The following is a 16,653-nucleotide window of genomic DNA, read 5'->3' as shown; positions in this document are numbered from 1 at the left end:
GGTGTGAGAGGTTTGGTTTATGACTGAGACCTTTGTGATCTAAGCCATGAGGCAACATGCAGAGATTATGCAGTTGCTTTATGAATTACCTTCCAATTAATGCATTAGCAAAGAAAACAAAACTAAAAGTTAACATTTTTAGTCTTTTAGCTTTTCAATTTTAATTTTATACCATTTAGGTCTCATAAATAACCTGCACATAATGGTATCCTAGAAAAAGATAGGCACAGGTCAAAAAGACAAACCACAGCTGTCACTGGCTGTCAGTATAAATTTGTAGGTCGTCTTTAGAGTTGAATCAAAGCTGTGTGTGAGTGTTATGGGGCTGGAAGTGCTGAAACAAAATGAACGAGCAGTGTTAGCGTATCGGTGCAAAAGTGGTTAGATTGTAAAAACAGACATTTTAGTCAAAATGTATAAATAAGGCACTATAAAGTATGTATGAGTATATGTATATACACTTAATCTTACTGCAGTTTCTTGACTGAAGAACCAAATTGCTCATTTTTCAGGGAGGAAATATCCACCAAGCCATTTTCCTGCCATCAGTTGAACATGAACTGAATGTTCTGCAGTTGTTTCTAAACATTAAGTCTTCTCTGAGCAGCTGTATGGATCATTGAGCACTTCCTGGGTTTTGTTCTCTGCTTACTGGAAAGAAAAAAAACAAGCCAAGCAGGAATGAGCTGTTGAAAAGGTTAAAGTTCCGTCAGCGCTGCTGAAATAGGAAACTTGAGAAACCTGAATGTTTCCACTCAGACTTCAAATTAGCTCAGTCTTAAAGAAAAACACGTAACTCCAAAAGGTGGACAAGTAAAATGAGGACCACAGATAAGAAAGAGGAAATATTAAGCAAGAAATTGCTGAAGAAGCTCATTAATTTCTGAAAACAAAGTAATTCAGTCCTGTTGGTGTGGCACACACTTTTAATTCTCATATCAGTCTCTGATCTCAGTTAACATTTAGTTTTACATTTACATTGTTTTCATGTAGTTTCTGTTTCCTCTGTATCACAGAGTAATGCTTATAAAGGTATAACCTTTAAACCTTTAAACCCTGGAGGAAAACAGTGTCAGGCTGCTCAGTGTTATATTGACTTTTATGTTCATATCAGGCAGATAATACAGTTGAACGACGTATGGTAATGTGCATGGTAGTGGGTTTTTTTTTTTTTACCCCTCCAGCAGGTCTTTTGTGGGCTCTAGTGTCCCTTATATGATAGTTGGATGACAGGAAACAGGGAAGGAGAGGGGGGAAGACATGCGGCAAATGTCTTCGGGTCCGGGAGTTGAACCCGCGACGGCCGCGTCGAGGACTCAAGGCCTCCAAATATGGGTCGCGATAACCCCTACGCCACCACAACACGCCCAGTGGCTTTTATTAAAAAAAAAAAAAAGAATTTGTTTGGACAGGTCAGAAGTTGAACAACCCCTGCAGAATGACTCAACATAAAGAAACGCATCAGCAAAGGGCTGCAATTATAAACAGCCAGATGTCGACAGGAGATAAGCAGCAGTTCTTCATACTTAGAAAGTCAAGTTACAGGGTGAGTTCACCCAGAACAAAGGATGGTTGTCATGATGATGCGTTGCCGATAGATACAGGTTTGGCTTGTTTCATTATCATCATCAGACTCTTCCTCACTCTTTACTGGAACAGTGCAGTTAAAGGGTTTGTTTTTATCATTCAGCAGATTTTGTTAAGGTAGTAAAAGGGTCCATGTTACCACTTGTATCAACATGACAACTTTTTGTCAGTTATTTACAAATAATCCACCAACTGAATAAATAAACCTAACAATACAAATATTGCGGTTTTGTATTAATAACGTAAAGAATTGGGAATCAAATCCACACTAATAATCCTAATAAAGATTTACCAAATATATCTGACTCACTGACTCCAAAGCATTGGAGAAAGCTGTTTACTTTAACACTAGCCGATGAGGTATCATCCAGAGGTCAGGGGTTACTGGCCATGAGGCGAGGTAAATGGTAAAGTCTGATAATTCCAAAGGACTTCACACTGGAGTCAGTCATTCACTAATTATTACACACATTCACACACGGATGCTGGTTAGCTACATAGTAGCCACAGCTGCCCTGGGCAGTCTGACAGACTGGTGCTACTCTGAGCACATCACAGGCATATAATCATACACATAAATTCACAGTTATGGAGAATTTAGAAGCAGCAGTTAGTGTAATTCATAAATTAATAATAATAAAAAATCATAAGAAATAGAAGTGTGAATTGGCACACTTCTATTTACCTTTAGCTTGCTGCTGGTACACATGAATTCAATAAAGAGTTTTTTATTCCAGCATATTGGTTCTGTTTGTGAACTGTGGGAGGAAGCCGGGGTACCCGGAGAGAACCCACACACGTAAGAGGAGAACATGCAAACTCCAAGCAGAAAGAAGAGCAGGGATTTGAACTCAGGACCTTCTTGCTGCTAAGCAACAGGGCTACTAAGTGTGCTACCATGGAGCCCTAACGTGGCACCAGACTGACCAGTGGATTTAGTGGATTTTTCCCCTCAATGTCACAGGTTATTGGAAACTGTGGAGTTCCAATAACAACAAACATCTGACTCAAGTATTTTGGCTTCACTGAAACTGAATTTAAAGTAAAACTGTTACAGTACAGTATCATGGAAGTGTGACTGTTCAGTTGTCACAGATTCAAAACTGCACTCCACGCTCAACAACCGACTCAGAAACATTGGTTTGGAACATTCTGCTTAATTTAATACCACAGTCCAGCTTATCCATGTGTGGCTACTGTGTTTATCTTGGTCATCCATGTTAGATGTTCCTGATTACCAAGGGCGGGTGCTTCTGTAAACCTGATTCTGCTTGACCCACTGTGCAGTGGAGTAGTTTCCTCCCACTGCCCATGACCAGTCTGGCTGTTTTCTGATATGATCTTTCTCTAGAGGTTTGTGGTTGCCTTCAGATGAGCTCTGTTTATTGTCCAACACTTTAGTCTTGTCTGACGTTGCTGAATTCAGGTGCTTCTTTGTGCCATCTGTGGTAGTCAGGCTGTAAACATCATCACTCTGGGGTCCAGGCGGCGCTGCCAGGCCAGGCTGGGCTCTCCTCAACAGAGAGACAATACTGGAGTCATGAGGGCAAAGGGAAAACAAGCAAGGTGTTTGAATATTTGCATCTGACAATTTCAATTAGATAACTGCCAAAGCCTAAATGTCAGTAAAATCACTTTTACAAATTCTGTATTTAATAACCTTATTGAAATGATGGGAGATGTGAGGAATGCTCCTTTAAGCTCTCAGCCAGCTGAAGGGTGTGTCAGTGTCTGGCCTTGAAGGCAGGCAGAGACATGCCAAGAGCAAGACACAAACATTCCTTCAGGAGCTTGAGCTGTAGCCTTAGCTTGTTTACGTTTTGCTATGACTGGAGTGCCACAGATGCAGATCTGTTTGCTGCAGCCAAAGTCACCAGCAAGGTGATAGCAGCCCAAGCTTAGCCGCCAGCACAAGACCTGAATTTATCATTGACTGCAAATAATAGGGAGGGTCTAAACCACAGTTTAACACTGTCCGTCCATAAGGACGGACAGTGTTAAACTGGGATGCAGTGTTAAACCTGACTTTAGCTATAAGTGTCCAAACTTATTCCACACAAAAACGGCAGTCTTTTTCTGTTGACATATTTTTTGCCACATACATTTTCTTTGCACACAGTTTTAGTCACTCAGTCTAATTTACTGTCTTTATCTAGCCAACAGTCAGAGCTGTAAAGTACAGTAAATGTCCACTCAGTGGTGTGTGAATACTTGCCAACCTGTGTTCGTTTTTCCAGCCCAGTGCACATGTCTGATCTCCCATTGGTGTCCAACCTGGAGGCAGTGGGTATTTACACATCAGGAGGCTGAAAACTCTGGAGGACCAATTCTGACAACTTATATAAGTTTATATAAGCGTTTGTTCTTTTTACATTGCCTCATCTCTTTTTTTTAACTTTTCCTTATGCATTTCTGCCTCATTATGCAAATGAGCAGGGCAGTGCCTGTTGGTTGGTCAGCATTAAAATATGCTTGGCATCAAGAGGTGGCCAGCAGTTTATCAGCTGAAGCTTAGTAACTTTATTAGAAAATAATGCTATAACTCCTGACTTAATTATTTTTTGTGTGAACGCTCAGATAGAACGTGTGTTTCAGTTTCATGGTCTCAAAGATTCACCGTTACGTTTTTCATAGTTTGGATGAAGCGGCCACAGAAGTTGAAGCTTTAAGACCCCGCCCTCCTCATTTGCATAATGAGCCAGAAATACATAAGGAAAAGTAAAATAAGACGAGGCAATGTAAAACGAACAAACGTTTTTGCGTTGTATAAGGACAACACAAAAGAAGACTTATATATTTCTTGACAAAAACATGTGTGTGATAAAAAGGAAAAACAACATATATGTATTTACTGTATGCTTCTATTTTTAATTATGTCAGAATTGGTTCTCCATAGGAAACCACCAGTAGGTCCATTACACATTGTACATGTAGTTTTCTTTTTCCACACAGGGAGTCACTAAGAGTGACTCTAATGTGCAAAGTTGCTTGGACGAAAATAAATTAACTTTAACAAAAACACTTCACACCTTCCAGCCTCAAAATCTAAAGGCTACAAAAAATGTTACAAGTATTTACATTCCATGCTATTGAATTGTTGGAAGTATAGCTTTTGCTTTACATTTTTAAACACATGATCAGTTACTGAAACATTTAAACTCAATCAGGGTTCAAGTATTCGAAAGGTTAACCCAAAATTCCCAAAACAAAAAGTAGGAAAAGAGATTCAGTTCTTTTTGTTCACCTCACAAATTTGCTGAGGAGCACTTGAGGCAAGGTTTTCCAGAAGATCAGTTTTTCAAAACTTATCAAGTCCTAAAACATTCCCAATGAGATTTAGGTGAGGGAAATTTGCTAGATAGTGCAGCAAAGGGATGCTATTGTACTAAATCTCTTTCTCAAACATAAAAATTCTGATGTGAGTTTCTGAGGACACACAGGTCTTTACAGGCTGTGTGGTTTTTGGTCTCATCCAGAAAAGATTATCACTGATTCTGGACCAAAGACAATGACGTCTGTCTTTTCTGCACGAAGCGGAAAGAAATCCTAATCTATTCACTCATGAATAGTTTGGATACAATAACTCAATGACTATAGAAACCTGAAAACCTGGATTTAATGACTAAAAATCTCCTGTAAGTAAAACTGTTTACACTCAACATTTCAAATGGCTAATCAAATCTTACTTGAGTTTCTGTCCAGGAGTCCAGCATGTCTGATGTCCATGTGTCGACTGTACAGGTTGGATCTGGCAACTAAACCCTTTTCGCTACTGGAGAAAAGTGCACAGAAACCAATGATACAAACAGAACAGAAATGGTGACAAAAAGCCAGGAAAAGCAAGTGAACTAAGGGATGGGGGGGAAGCCAAGCAAAAATAAACGAATGATAAGAATAAAAAAATAACTCAAATGTATAAAACTGAAAAAAACAAAGGTTCAAACATAAGCACAGGCAATTATATACACTGCCTAGCCAAAAAAAAAGTCGCCACCTGGATTTAACTAAGCAAATAGGTACAAGCCTCCTATTGGATAAGTACTGCATAGGCGATTATCTTTCAGCTGGCAACAAGTTATTTAACCCCAGCTGATGCAATGAGTAACTCCTCATTTCTTAAACAACCATGGCAAAAGACACATCCTGTGGTCGTGGAAAAGACGTTAGTCTGTTTAAGAAGGGTCAAATCATTAGCATGCATCAAGCAGAGAAAACATCTAAGGAGATTGCAGAAACTACTAGAATTGGGTTAAGAACTGTCCAACGCATCATTAAAAACTGGAAGGATGGTGGGGAACCATCGTCTTCCAGGAAGAAATGTGGTCGGAAAAAAATCCTGAATGATCGTGATCGGCGATTACTTAAACGTTTGGTCAAATCAAATCGAAGAAAAACAACAGCAGAACTCAGGAGTATGTTTAATTGTGAACGCAAAAGCATTTCCACACGCACAATGCGAAGGGAACTCAAGAGGTTGGGATTGAACAGCTGTGTAGCCGTAAGAAAACCTCTAATCAGTAAGGCTAACCAGAAAAAAAGGCTTCAGTTTGCTAGGGAGCATAAAGATTGGACTCTGGGGCGTGCTGTGGTGGCACAGGGGGTTAGCACGCCCCACGTTTGGAGGCCTTAGTCCTCGACGCGGATGTCGCGAGTTCGACTCCCGGTCCCGACGACCTTTGCCGCATGTCTCCCCCCTCTCCTCACCCTCCTTCCTGTCTGCCTATTGTCTAAAAAAATATATATATGTATACGAGCCACTAGTGCCGCAAAAACTCTTCGGAGAAAAAAAAAAAATTGAAAAAAAAAAAAAAAGATTGGACTCTGGAGGAATGGAAGAGGGTCATGTGGTCTGATGAGTCCAGATTTACCCTGTTCCAGAGTGATGGGTGCATCAGGGTAAGAAGAGAGGCAGGTGAAGTGATGCACCCATCATGCCTAGTGCCTACTGTACAAGCCTGTGGGGGCAGTGCTATGATCTGGGGTTGCTGCAGTTGGTCAGGTTTAGGTTCAGCAACATTGTGTGCCCAAAGAATGAGGTCAGCTGACTACCTGAATATACTGAATGACCAGGTTATTCCATCAATGGATTTTGTCTTCCCAAATGGAACGGGCATATTCCAAGATGACAATGCCAGGATTCATCGGGCTCACATTGTGAAAGAGTGGTTCAGGGAGAATGAGACATCTTTTTCACACATGGATTGGCCACCACAGAGTCCAGACCTTAACCCCATTGAGAATCTTTGGGATGTGCTGGAGAAGGCTTTGCGCAGTGGTCAGACTCTCCCATCATCAATACAAGATCTTGGTGAAAGATTAATGCAACACTGGATGGAAATAAATCTTGTGACACTGCAGAAGCTTATTGAAACAATGCCACAGCGAATGCGGGCTGTAATCAAAGCTAAAGGCGGTCCAACAAAATATTAGAGAGTGTGACCATTTTTTGGTGGCGACTTTTTTTTTGGCCAGGCAGTGTATATATATATATATATATAGGCAGTGTATATATATATATATATATATATATATATATATATATATATATATATATATATGTCCAACTTTTAAGGACATATATATATATATGCAGATGAGTCTGATTACTTTTATGATCTTATGAGAATGTACCCTGAGAACTCTGGACGGTCTCTGATGACACACTCCTTCAAAGTTGCATGGCAGTGACAGAGTTAGTGGTCCTTTAAAAAGATCATTAAAAGTGGGTTCCAACTGTGATCACACTTTTCAGTAGACCTGCAAATGATTTCTATGGGGTGGTAAACAGAAGTCTCTCCAGACTTCAGACAAGATATGTGTCTTGTATACAACTATGGAACATTGAACCAGATCTTTGTCATTTCAGAGTTCCTGAGGTAGTTACTGAAGTTTGGTTGTGATGTACATAATTAAACCTGGAGAGGGTTTATACTGTGTCTCATACAAAATGATTAATTTTGTATGTCTTGCTGCAGAAAGGAAGGTCCAAACCAACAACTATGTCTGTATGATTGGCACCATGTCCAGCTTGCTCCATATGTGGATTGTACTAAGCCATCGGTGCCCTTACTGTTTGTGGTGTAAAGGTGTAATAGTGGAGGGAAAGAGGAGCCTGGATTTAAAACCTCAGGGTCTAGTTTTGTGTTGCTGCAGAGAGAACAGATTTCTTTGAGACAACAAATAAGGGATGAATCAGGCTTTCCTTCCTAAACTTGTTACCTCAGAGAATTAATCCTCAACAAGCAGACACCAACTTTTAAGGACAAAAAGAAGAAGCAATCTGAAAAAAAAGATTTTATTTCATTGATACAAGTTCATGTGCATTTGAGTTAAAACCAAAATCCTATCTTAGAATTTAATGGGTTAAAAAAGACAAGCAGAGTTGGTTCACTGTGCTAAACTTAGAACTGAAATCAATTTGGGAATTTGTCATTCTATTCAGGTGAAAGTCATATCCTTATTCTAAAACCAGCAGCTTTTCTATTCCTAATCAGGAAAAAAACAGCATCAATATCAAACTAAGACAGTGGAGCGGTTGTTTGAAACAAACATCAGTTCCAGGGTTAATTAAAACCCAGCTGAGATCTACTGAGGGAACTGTCGACGAATTACCAGACAGACATGGAAATGGTGTTAAAAAGAACAAAGTATGTAAAATGGGTGAACAAAAAAACAATAGAAGACAAAAGAGAGAAAGAGATACACTATTACTAATCAGTTATCAATTATGACAAACAAGGTGATCAGTGACCAGTCTCTATGCAGATCTACATAGTGGACTAGTGGAAAACCAGATTAATGGGATGAATTGTTTCCATCTTCAAATCCAAACCGAGAAGCTTTTTAGTCAGGATTAATCCAGGTGCCCATAATGTCACAATATAAATCCTAAACATCAAAAACACAAAACTGGCAAATCCAGTTCTGTTTATCTATGTATTTAAAATATAAAGCCTTGTTTATTATGAAACAGGTATCTGTTTGGATCAGTTCGATTGGTGCATGTTTTCCAGCAATGACTCTTCGCTGTATGTGCGACGGAGCATGAGTCTTTGTTAGAGCATTGAGTCAGTGGCCTCCTATCCATAATGTGTGACCCAAAATCAAATGCACTAGTAATGTTCCCAACCTCGTAAAGCCTCTGCATACTCAGCTAGAAATCAATCTCTTTTCTAGAGCAGCAAGAAAAAACGTTTGTCATTATGTTACAGTCAAGCCTACCCTAGGGATAATAAATGTTTTCATGCCACACTCACCCAAATTTAAATACTACTGAAAATCTGACAATATTTCATAATTTAAATGTACTGTACTATTCACTGGCTCCACCATTCTATGACCCAATTATCCAAACAGCTGAAAGGAGTTAATTTTATTGTTTTAAGTTTCAAAACCATTTTCAAGTTTAGTTTATTAACTAAATCAGTAACATTTAATCAAGACTGCTCAGTCTGTGAGATTCTCAACACACAAAAAGTGCAAATGATTCACTGGCAACTGACAACAACGCCACAACAAAAAAAAAAAATCTAAACATTTTCACACAAAGAACAGAACATTCAGTCCGTTGCAGTATTACGTTTTAAGACTAGATGTTCCAGGTGCATGATAAACAGCTGGTAGATTAGCTACCACTACGATTAGCTAATCTAACACCACGGTGGGTGATTAGTTCATTTCAACACCTGCTCTACAGGTGATCTGTCAGAGTTGGTGTGGGTTTTTTTTCTTATTTTGCAACTGAACCGAAACACAGAATTTCACATAATATCTACATGTTAAGGTTGTCAAAGTCAGATAACTGAACTACTTACCTCTCCCTCGCTATTTTTTTCAAAATTAAAAAAGAAAATCGTACAACTGGAGGATCTGAATGTCAGTAGTGCCCCTGGTCAACAATTTTGTGTAATGGGAGAGGGTAAGGGGAGGGACACCAAACAGGCTAGGACCGCCTCTGTCTATAGTTTGCCTATAGATTTTAAACTGAATGGAAAAGTTATCAATATTTCTCCTTACAAAAAGAATCAATTATTGCTGTATTTGCTGCTTCTTACGCCTAACTTTTTTCTGGTTCAAATGTGACTGCAACATCCATCCAGATGTTGTCTTTACAGTATGTATGCAGAGATTATGAAAGCTATGCCCACATAAAAACATAATTTTATTGCAATCATCAACCTTTAATGAAAACATGTTTATGATCACTGTCTTATTGATCTATTCATTTGCTTTCTGAAACAATGTTCTATGTGTGAAGGTGTGAAAGCAACTTCATCGTATTTTGAGCCATAGTAATATATCAATAAAGTAATGGCACATAAACAGATAATGTGGAACAGAGTAATTGTGTGCATGCAGCTCTTACTTGCTACGTCTTGTCCTGCAGCAGTCCATCAGAGGTGAATGTGGGCTCTGCTCCCTGCTGTCTCCAGCAAACGCTGGATGTGTGACACATGGAAGCACCCTCCTGGGAGAGGAGCCCGCACTGGGAGACTGGGAGCACTGGGAAGATACTGAGCGGTGAGGAGACTGAGGAGCAGCAAATGGCCAAGGAAGTGTCCTCTGCTCTTGGCGTACCGCTAGAAAAAAAACAAAACAAAATTTTTATTTTAAGCAAAAAAAAATATATATATCTGATTATGGAGAACTTGGAAAAACAGTGAAATAATACCTATTTAAGTTTCATGGCAAAAAAATAATCTAAACTCAAGTTAAAAGAAAAAGAAGGATTTCCGCAGTTGTTGTCTATGAAAATAATAAATAGAAAAAGCTGTGAGTAAAAAACAAACATTGTTGCTGCTTTCACAGGGTTTCACAGGGCAGCAACACATCGAATATCAGCATGAGCAATAGGAGGGGAGTTTACTGCAGTTTACTGGATCATCACCAAGTTTTAAAAAAGCCTAACCTGCTGTTTCCAATGTAGCAGTTATCAATTTGATTTTATAACTTGCTCTGTCAGGTGGTATAAGGTCACAATACACCATCAATGTTCCAATCTTATTAAAAAGCATTGAACAATGCAAACTTGTTTTAACTGCACAAAGTAGTGCTCTCATATATAAATGACATTTTTTCTTATAGAGGGACCCCTTCAGTGAAAAAAAGTATTAAGCAACATGTATATACAGTACAGACCAAAGGTTTGGACACATAGTTGTGTCCAAACTTTTGGTCTGTACTGTATATATACATACAGTATATATACTGTATATACAGTATATATATAGCTTTACACATGCATGATTCAATAGCAATGAGGAAATGGAATGGAGTGGGCCTGCAGTATTCAAGAGATCTTCAATGATAAACTGAGCTTTTCAGCCAAAACTTATAGATAACTAAAATGATGGTTTACCTTCTCTTTCCATTAAAGAATAAGGCTTAATCTCTCCATCAGGCTTTTTTACTCTTCTCAACTGGGACACTGTAAAAAACATAAAGTACACTCAGCTCTGGATGGAAGGTAACATCTTCTTTTTTTCATAAATTAAGTTTCACTCTTACCAATAAGGCAAAAAGATTAAAATGCATAAACTGGCCAGTTAAAAACCAGACTGTTATTTTGTAGCACTTTGACATTAACATGAAGTGCATTGTAAGTAACATGTTTATTATTATTACTATTACTATTGCAAACGTTGTTCCATCTACCCAATTTCATTAAGTGCCATTGGCATCTTCATACTTAAGTCAAACACCAGCAGTAGAAGAAGCTTCTGAGATGTACAACGCAGATGTTGCATGAAAAAAGAAATTCTGGGCAACTGTGTGTTATACTTATTCTACTCAAGTTATTTTTTTGTTCTTGATACAAAGTGCAAATAAAAAAATTGTAGCTAATTATAAGGAAAGAAAGGGAACAACATGATGAGGCTGAGGAACATGAGAAAATTAATAAGCTCCTCCTAGAAACCTGGCTGTTCTCTAATCTGTAAGGAAAAAAGAAATTGTACCTAGAAATTAGGTTAAAATTTATTTTATTTTTTTGGAACTGAAATTAAAGCAAAAATACATTTTGAGTTGTCACCAACTAAAGACCGTCTTACAGCAGAATGGAAAAAGGGAAAAAAAGTTCATTTTAATCATGGTGAACAAAGGTACATTTAAATAATAATAATAATAATAATAGTAGAGTACATTGAAACAAAGATATACAGACAGAGGAGAAATTGAAAGCAAATGGGTTTGTCATATTTTGAAGATGACTCTGCTCATGAGCAAAATGTAACAACTGCCATAAAAAAATAAAACGGTTAAAAATTACCTGCTCTTTTGTGGAAGAAGTCCTCAAAGGCAACAAAGTTATTGACCTGCACACAGTGATAAAAAAGTTACATCAAACAATAACAATGTTCATTCTGAGAACAGCACATTTATATCACAGGACACATTTAATGGGGCTTCCAGCAGCTGCCGCACAGCAAAACACCTCAGCATGTTCACCTCCTGAACTAAATCAGATTAACAAATTAGTTGAACTTAACTGTAAGTTTCAGAGATAGATTTATTTACTTGATCAGCTTTCTAGTTTATGGGGTTCTGCCAGATTATATCTTTGCTGTTATGTATATAATAGGCCTTCCCAATGCTTTTGCTGCTCGGCCTAATAAAACAGAAGCTTTAAAAATGGAAGAGGAGAGAGTGAAGGACTTAACGTGGAATAAAGATTAAAAAAAATCTTGTGAAAGTAACCTATATTTTATCTTCTGTGGTTGTCAGAGAAAAGTAAAACCATAAAAGAGATATTCACAGGACAGACATGACATGTCTCACCTGAGGAACGCTCTGCCTCAGATTGTAATGCTTAGCCAGAAATGCCAGCAATTTGGTGGAAGGTCTGTCATATGCCAACAACACTGGCTCCACGTTCTGATGCTACAGCAAAGAAAAAATGGACAATAACAGTTAATCTGTAGCAGAAAACTATTCTACAATAATAATCAGAGGGATATCATTTTTCTTCAGAAGTTTACATACATTTACTTAGTTCTTGGTAGAACTGCGTTAAAAATGCATGATTTAGGTCAAACATAGATATACTTCCACAAGCTTCTCCGCACAGTTTTATGGAGTTCTGTCAGTTCTTCCTGACAGAACTGGTGGAACTGAGTCAGGTTTGTAGGCCTGCTTGTTAGCTCACGTCTTTTCAATTTCCTACTGCACAGAGATCAAGGCTTTGTGATGACCACCACAAGACATTTTACCTTGTTATCCTTACGCCTCTTTCCATACCACTTAGCTTGGTTGTATCCTTGGTCTAACCACTGATCAAGCTTTAGTTTTCTAGCCTTTTTCTTGAGATGCTCCTTTAATATTTTCCGCATTTATTTTGTAAAGAGCCCAGTCCTTCATGCAACAAAATACCACACATTATGGTTCTGCCCCCCGTGCTTGACAGAACAAATGGTGCTCTCCGGTAATCTACATTATTTTTTTTATGACTTCTACAGGTAACCTTCCAGGTGCAGACGGATGAGTTCCACAGACTTCAGCTGTATTACCATAAGATCCGTAAAGTTTAGAAAGTCTGCAAAATATGTGCAAAACAAAATGTACTACCGTTAGGGTGGTAAATGGTGCAAGTTGAAAAACATTCAATCAGTGACCCAAACTGCGGTCCGTTTGGTGACCACCACTATAGTGTGAAGTTAAGTCTTCCACATAAATTATAAATAGCAAACAGTAAACAGTCCAAGTCCAACTCACGAGAATACATACAATTCAACACAGTGTGAGTCAGTTGCAGCACACAAAAAGATTTAAGTATTTAGTTACAGTATAAATGCATGAGACAGCCATAGTTAGTGTGTATGTTCTTCTTCCGCTGGAAAAAGAACATACACACTATCCAACCAGCAAAATGATTTTACTAAACAAGATGATAAACTTTTCTTGCACTTAATAAAGTGGAACTGTTTGCATTTCTGTCAGTGTCCCCTTCTGTGTAACCCTCTCTCTGAGACTGTTTTTTTCTCATTCTTGTTGAAAGTGATTTTGTTTGACCAATATTTGATCACCTAACCATGTCTATTTTAAATAAGTCTGGAACAACTAGTTTCTAATTAGGATACAGAATAAGACCTGTTGATCCCCCTGCTGGCTCACATGCATCATTACAACTCTTATTCATATTTTATTACCCGATTTTTATGGTGAAATATCTAAAAGCTTTACCTGTAACATAAAATTGAATAGTTCTAGCCCATAGCCATGTCGCTGTAAGTTTTCTGCAATGTAGAAATCCAAAACACACAGTGGCTCTACTTCGATGTGCACACCATTTCGATCCTAAAACAAATAAGAGTTAAAGAACTGTGATTTGGAATAAGAAAATGAATAACTGTATCAAAATAAAGTTACAGACTCACAAGCAGAAATAACTTCTTGTAGCCAACCTTCAGAAATCCCACAACCACACCCCGTCCTCTGTGTGTAGAATACATGAGAGAGCTCTTTTAATGTAATTAACATCATTTTACAACATATTACACACATATACCATAAGTAGCCAACTGTTCTAGCTGACCAAATATATCATCAATATGCAGAGCATGAAGTCATGACACCTGATCGCATCCTGCCAAAAATCATTTCCAAGGAGTGCTTTTTCCTTTGCAATATTATAAACACTGATTCTGATAATTGTTCTTCAGAATATCTGAACTGTAAATAGTATTTATGAAATCTATATTTTTCCAGCTAGGAAAGCCAAGATATTATAATGAATCTTCTGAGGAATGTTCTGCTTTATCCCGTTGGGATGGACAAAGCAGGAAAATATTAAGCTCGGAAAAGCTTCACCTGAATCCTGTTGAGATTATTCCCAGGGAGTCAATGTAACTACTTTAAATAAATTCTACCAGTTCTAATAAGTAAAAATAGAAATATGTTCTAAGACTTTGTTCAGACTGCAAGATTTGGAAGAAAGAAAATGAGTGAGGAAAAAAACACATTAAATTTAAATGTTATGAACATGTTAGTCCATGAAACAATAGTGGAAAGGGAGTGAAAGCAAGGAAGTGAGGTTTACCGGCTGCTCTCTCCGTCCTTCATCAGGTACAGCTGATGCTTCTGGAACTGCAGCTTGGAAGCACTTGTTATAGGAGCTGGGAGGTCTTGTGCCTGTAGTAGCACCAAAGAATAAACATGATTACATTCAAAAATGTTAAGAAACTTTGCTTTCCTTGGTCCATGTTAAGCATGGTGCATGCAGTGATACCAAACTACCTAGCAGGATATTTGCAGTGAATCTGTTGTCAATATGTGATGTGGAAAACCATTTTGTAAAAAATTAGAAATATTTGTTCATCAGAAGATCCTTTTACCTGATCAACCCCCAAACAACCCTCACACAAAAAAAACAAGAACTCACCTTTGCTGAGGCTTCCCCAAGTTCATCAAGAACTGTTGCAATTTTGACCCGAAGATCTGGCCTGTGAAGTTCCACACAGCAAAACAAACATGGAGAAGCAGGATTCAGCTTCTATGCACCACAAATCTAGAATAAACTTCCAGAAAACTGCAAAACAGCTGAAATACTTAGTTTCTTTAAAGCAAGACAAAATCCGACCTTTTTAGAGTTGCTTTTGAACCATAATAAAATAAAAAAAACAACATTGACCAACATATTTGATGTGTATGATTTTGGTGATGGCACTCATCACCAAAAAACATAAAAATTTTATGTTTCTTCTACTGTTGCCTGTATGGTGGTTTCTTTATAACTTTGCAATTTTGTAGTTTTATTATGTAAAGCAGTTTGAACTGCCTTGCTACTGAAATGTGCTATATTAAATAAACCTGGAGGGATGGATAGATGGATGGATAAATAAATAGACAGATAGATTTTAATGGTCAAGTTTCTGAGACCTTCAAGAACTGCTGACTACAGTCCAGACTTTAAAAGAAGGTGATTCAACAGTGATTTTCTGAAGCCAAGTGAGCAGCACAGATAAACGGAGCAGTTATTTGCGTAAACACATCGTCATGTTTTAACCTACTTTTCTTTAGATTGGCGACTTGCAACAAGATTCTGGTCCAGAATGGAGATCCTCTCAGAGAACAACTGATTAATGTCAAAAGGAAACTCCATGGCGCAGACTTGCTGATAGCTGTGATATACTACAGTACAAGGCTGAAGGAGGTTAGCTAGATGAGAGGTTTCAGTCTCACTAAGCAACCACTAAATAATTTAGCGAGTCACTTCAAAGATATTCACCGCTTAACCGTCGAAACCGAAACACCACAACCATTTAAGACTCCAATTTCTAATTCTACAAAAAACTAAATAATGCTGTTTCATCTACAGGGGTTATTTACACCGCTACTTCATTGTGTCGCTAAGGCACAGCGTCACTCCCAGTGTTACCGTAATAAGCCGTAAGTTATTGAGAGCACGGTCCTTGTTCTATTTTTTGCAGACTTGCAATCAACATCTCCAAAGGGGCGTCAGAGCAATACACAGTGTAGTTATTACCATGCATACAAAGTAAGGCACAATTTCATAAAATTAACTTCTTTCTTAGTAATTCTACTAAAAATTGTAAAGGAGCAGAAAGTTCTGGTTTTACGGTAAATGGATAACAGGAAAAGGATAGCAACCCAGGCGGTGATTGATTCTTAGTTCATTTAGAATGTTTTAAAATCTGAGGTCCCGCACAAGACCCGATGAATATTTGAATCGACACTATATATATATATATATATATATATATATATATATATATATATATATATATATATATATATATATATATATATATATATATAGGCAAATATTGGCAAATGGTCGAAAATCAAGAAAATGATGCATCCATTTCATGCCAACACAATGGGCTTTTGTTTCTTTCTACTTACAGGCGCACTGTAAGCGACATATTTCAGAATAGCCCTTTTCTTAATATATTTTGTTCGCATTTAAAAACAACAACAACAAAAAACATGTCTACTTTATTTTTTATTCCTGTTAATAAATTTTGGTTATAAATCTTGAAATGCTCAAGTAGGATATGCTTTATTCGAATATAAAACGTGAAAGCTGTAATTTGCTCTACTTTTATTTGG

At 37.8% G+C, this 16,653-nt stretch overlaps 1 protein-coding gene across 3 annotated transcripts; it reads right to left on the bottom strand.

Annotated features, from left to right (window-relative positions):
- Positions 1–2,728: 2,728 nt before the first annotated feature.
- atat1 (alpha tubulin acetyltransferase 1) lies at positions 2,729–15,946 on the bottom strand. Of its 3 annotated transcripts, XM_032581763.1 has the most exons (12): positions 15,591–15,946; positions 14,963–15,023; positions 14,621–14,712; positions 13,959–14,016; positions 13,765–13,878; positions 12,364–12,465; positions 11,855–11,900; positions 10,946–11,014; positions 9,953–10,166; positions 5,274–5,359; positions 3,807–3,861; positions 2,729–3,119 (listed from the first exon to the last, which is right to left on the bottom strand). In XM_032581763.1, the coding sequence occupies exons 1-12, from the start codon at positions 15,680–15,682 to the stop codon at positions 2,822–2,824; spliced, it is 1,287 nt and encodes a 428-aa protein (XP_032437654.1). In that variant the 5' UTR covers positions 15,683–15,946; the 3' UTR covers positions 2,729–2,821. The 3 variants fall into 3 exon arrangements, with proteins under 3 accessions (XP_032437654.1, XP_032437655.1, XP_032437656.1); XM_032581764.1 differs by lacking the exon at positions 10,946–11,014; XM_032581765.1 differs by lacking the exons at positions 2,729–3,119; positions 3,807–3,861; positions 5,274–5,359 and adding an exon at positions 7,869–8,184.
- Between the last annotated feature and the right edge of the window lie 707 nt (positions 15,947–16,653).

This window comes from Xiphophorus hellerii, chromosome 13 (genome assembly GCF_003331165.1).
Source record: "Xiphophorus hellerii strain 12219 chromosome 13, Xiphophorus_hellerii-4.1, whole genome shotgun sequence".
Taxonomy (NCBI): Eukaryota; Metazoa; Chordata; class Actinopteri; order Cyprinodontiformes; family Poeciliidae; genus Xiphophorus; species Xiphophorus hellerii.
The sequence above is the reverse complement of the archived record's forward strand: the minus strand, read 5'-3'. Positions and strand labels throughout refer to the sequence as shown.

What these genes read in the sequence shown, in the direction of transcription:
- atat1 (XM_032581763.1), bottom strand. Translation starts at nt 15,682, where the DNA reads ATGGAGTTTCCTTTTGACATTAATCAGTTGTTCTCTGAGAGGATCTCC. An exon ending in AAGGACGGAGAGAGCAGCCG is followed by an intron (nt 14,017 to 14,620) that starts GTAAACCTCACT and finishes TTCTACACACAG; the next exon opens with AGGACGGGGTGTGGTTGTGG. An exon ending in GGCTGGAAAAACGAACACAG is followed by an intron (nt 3,120 to 3,806) that starts GTTGGCAAGTAT and finishes TCATGACTCCAG; the next exon opens with TATTGTCTCTCTGTTGAGGA.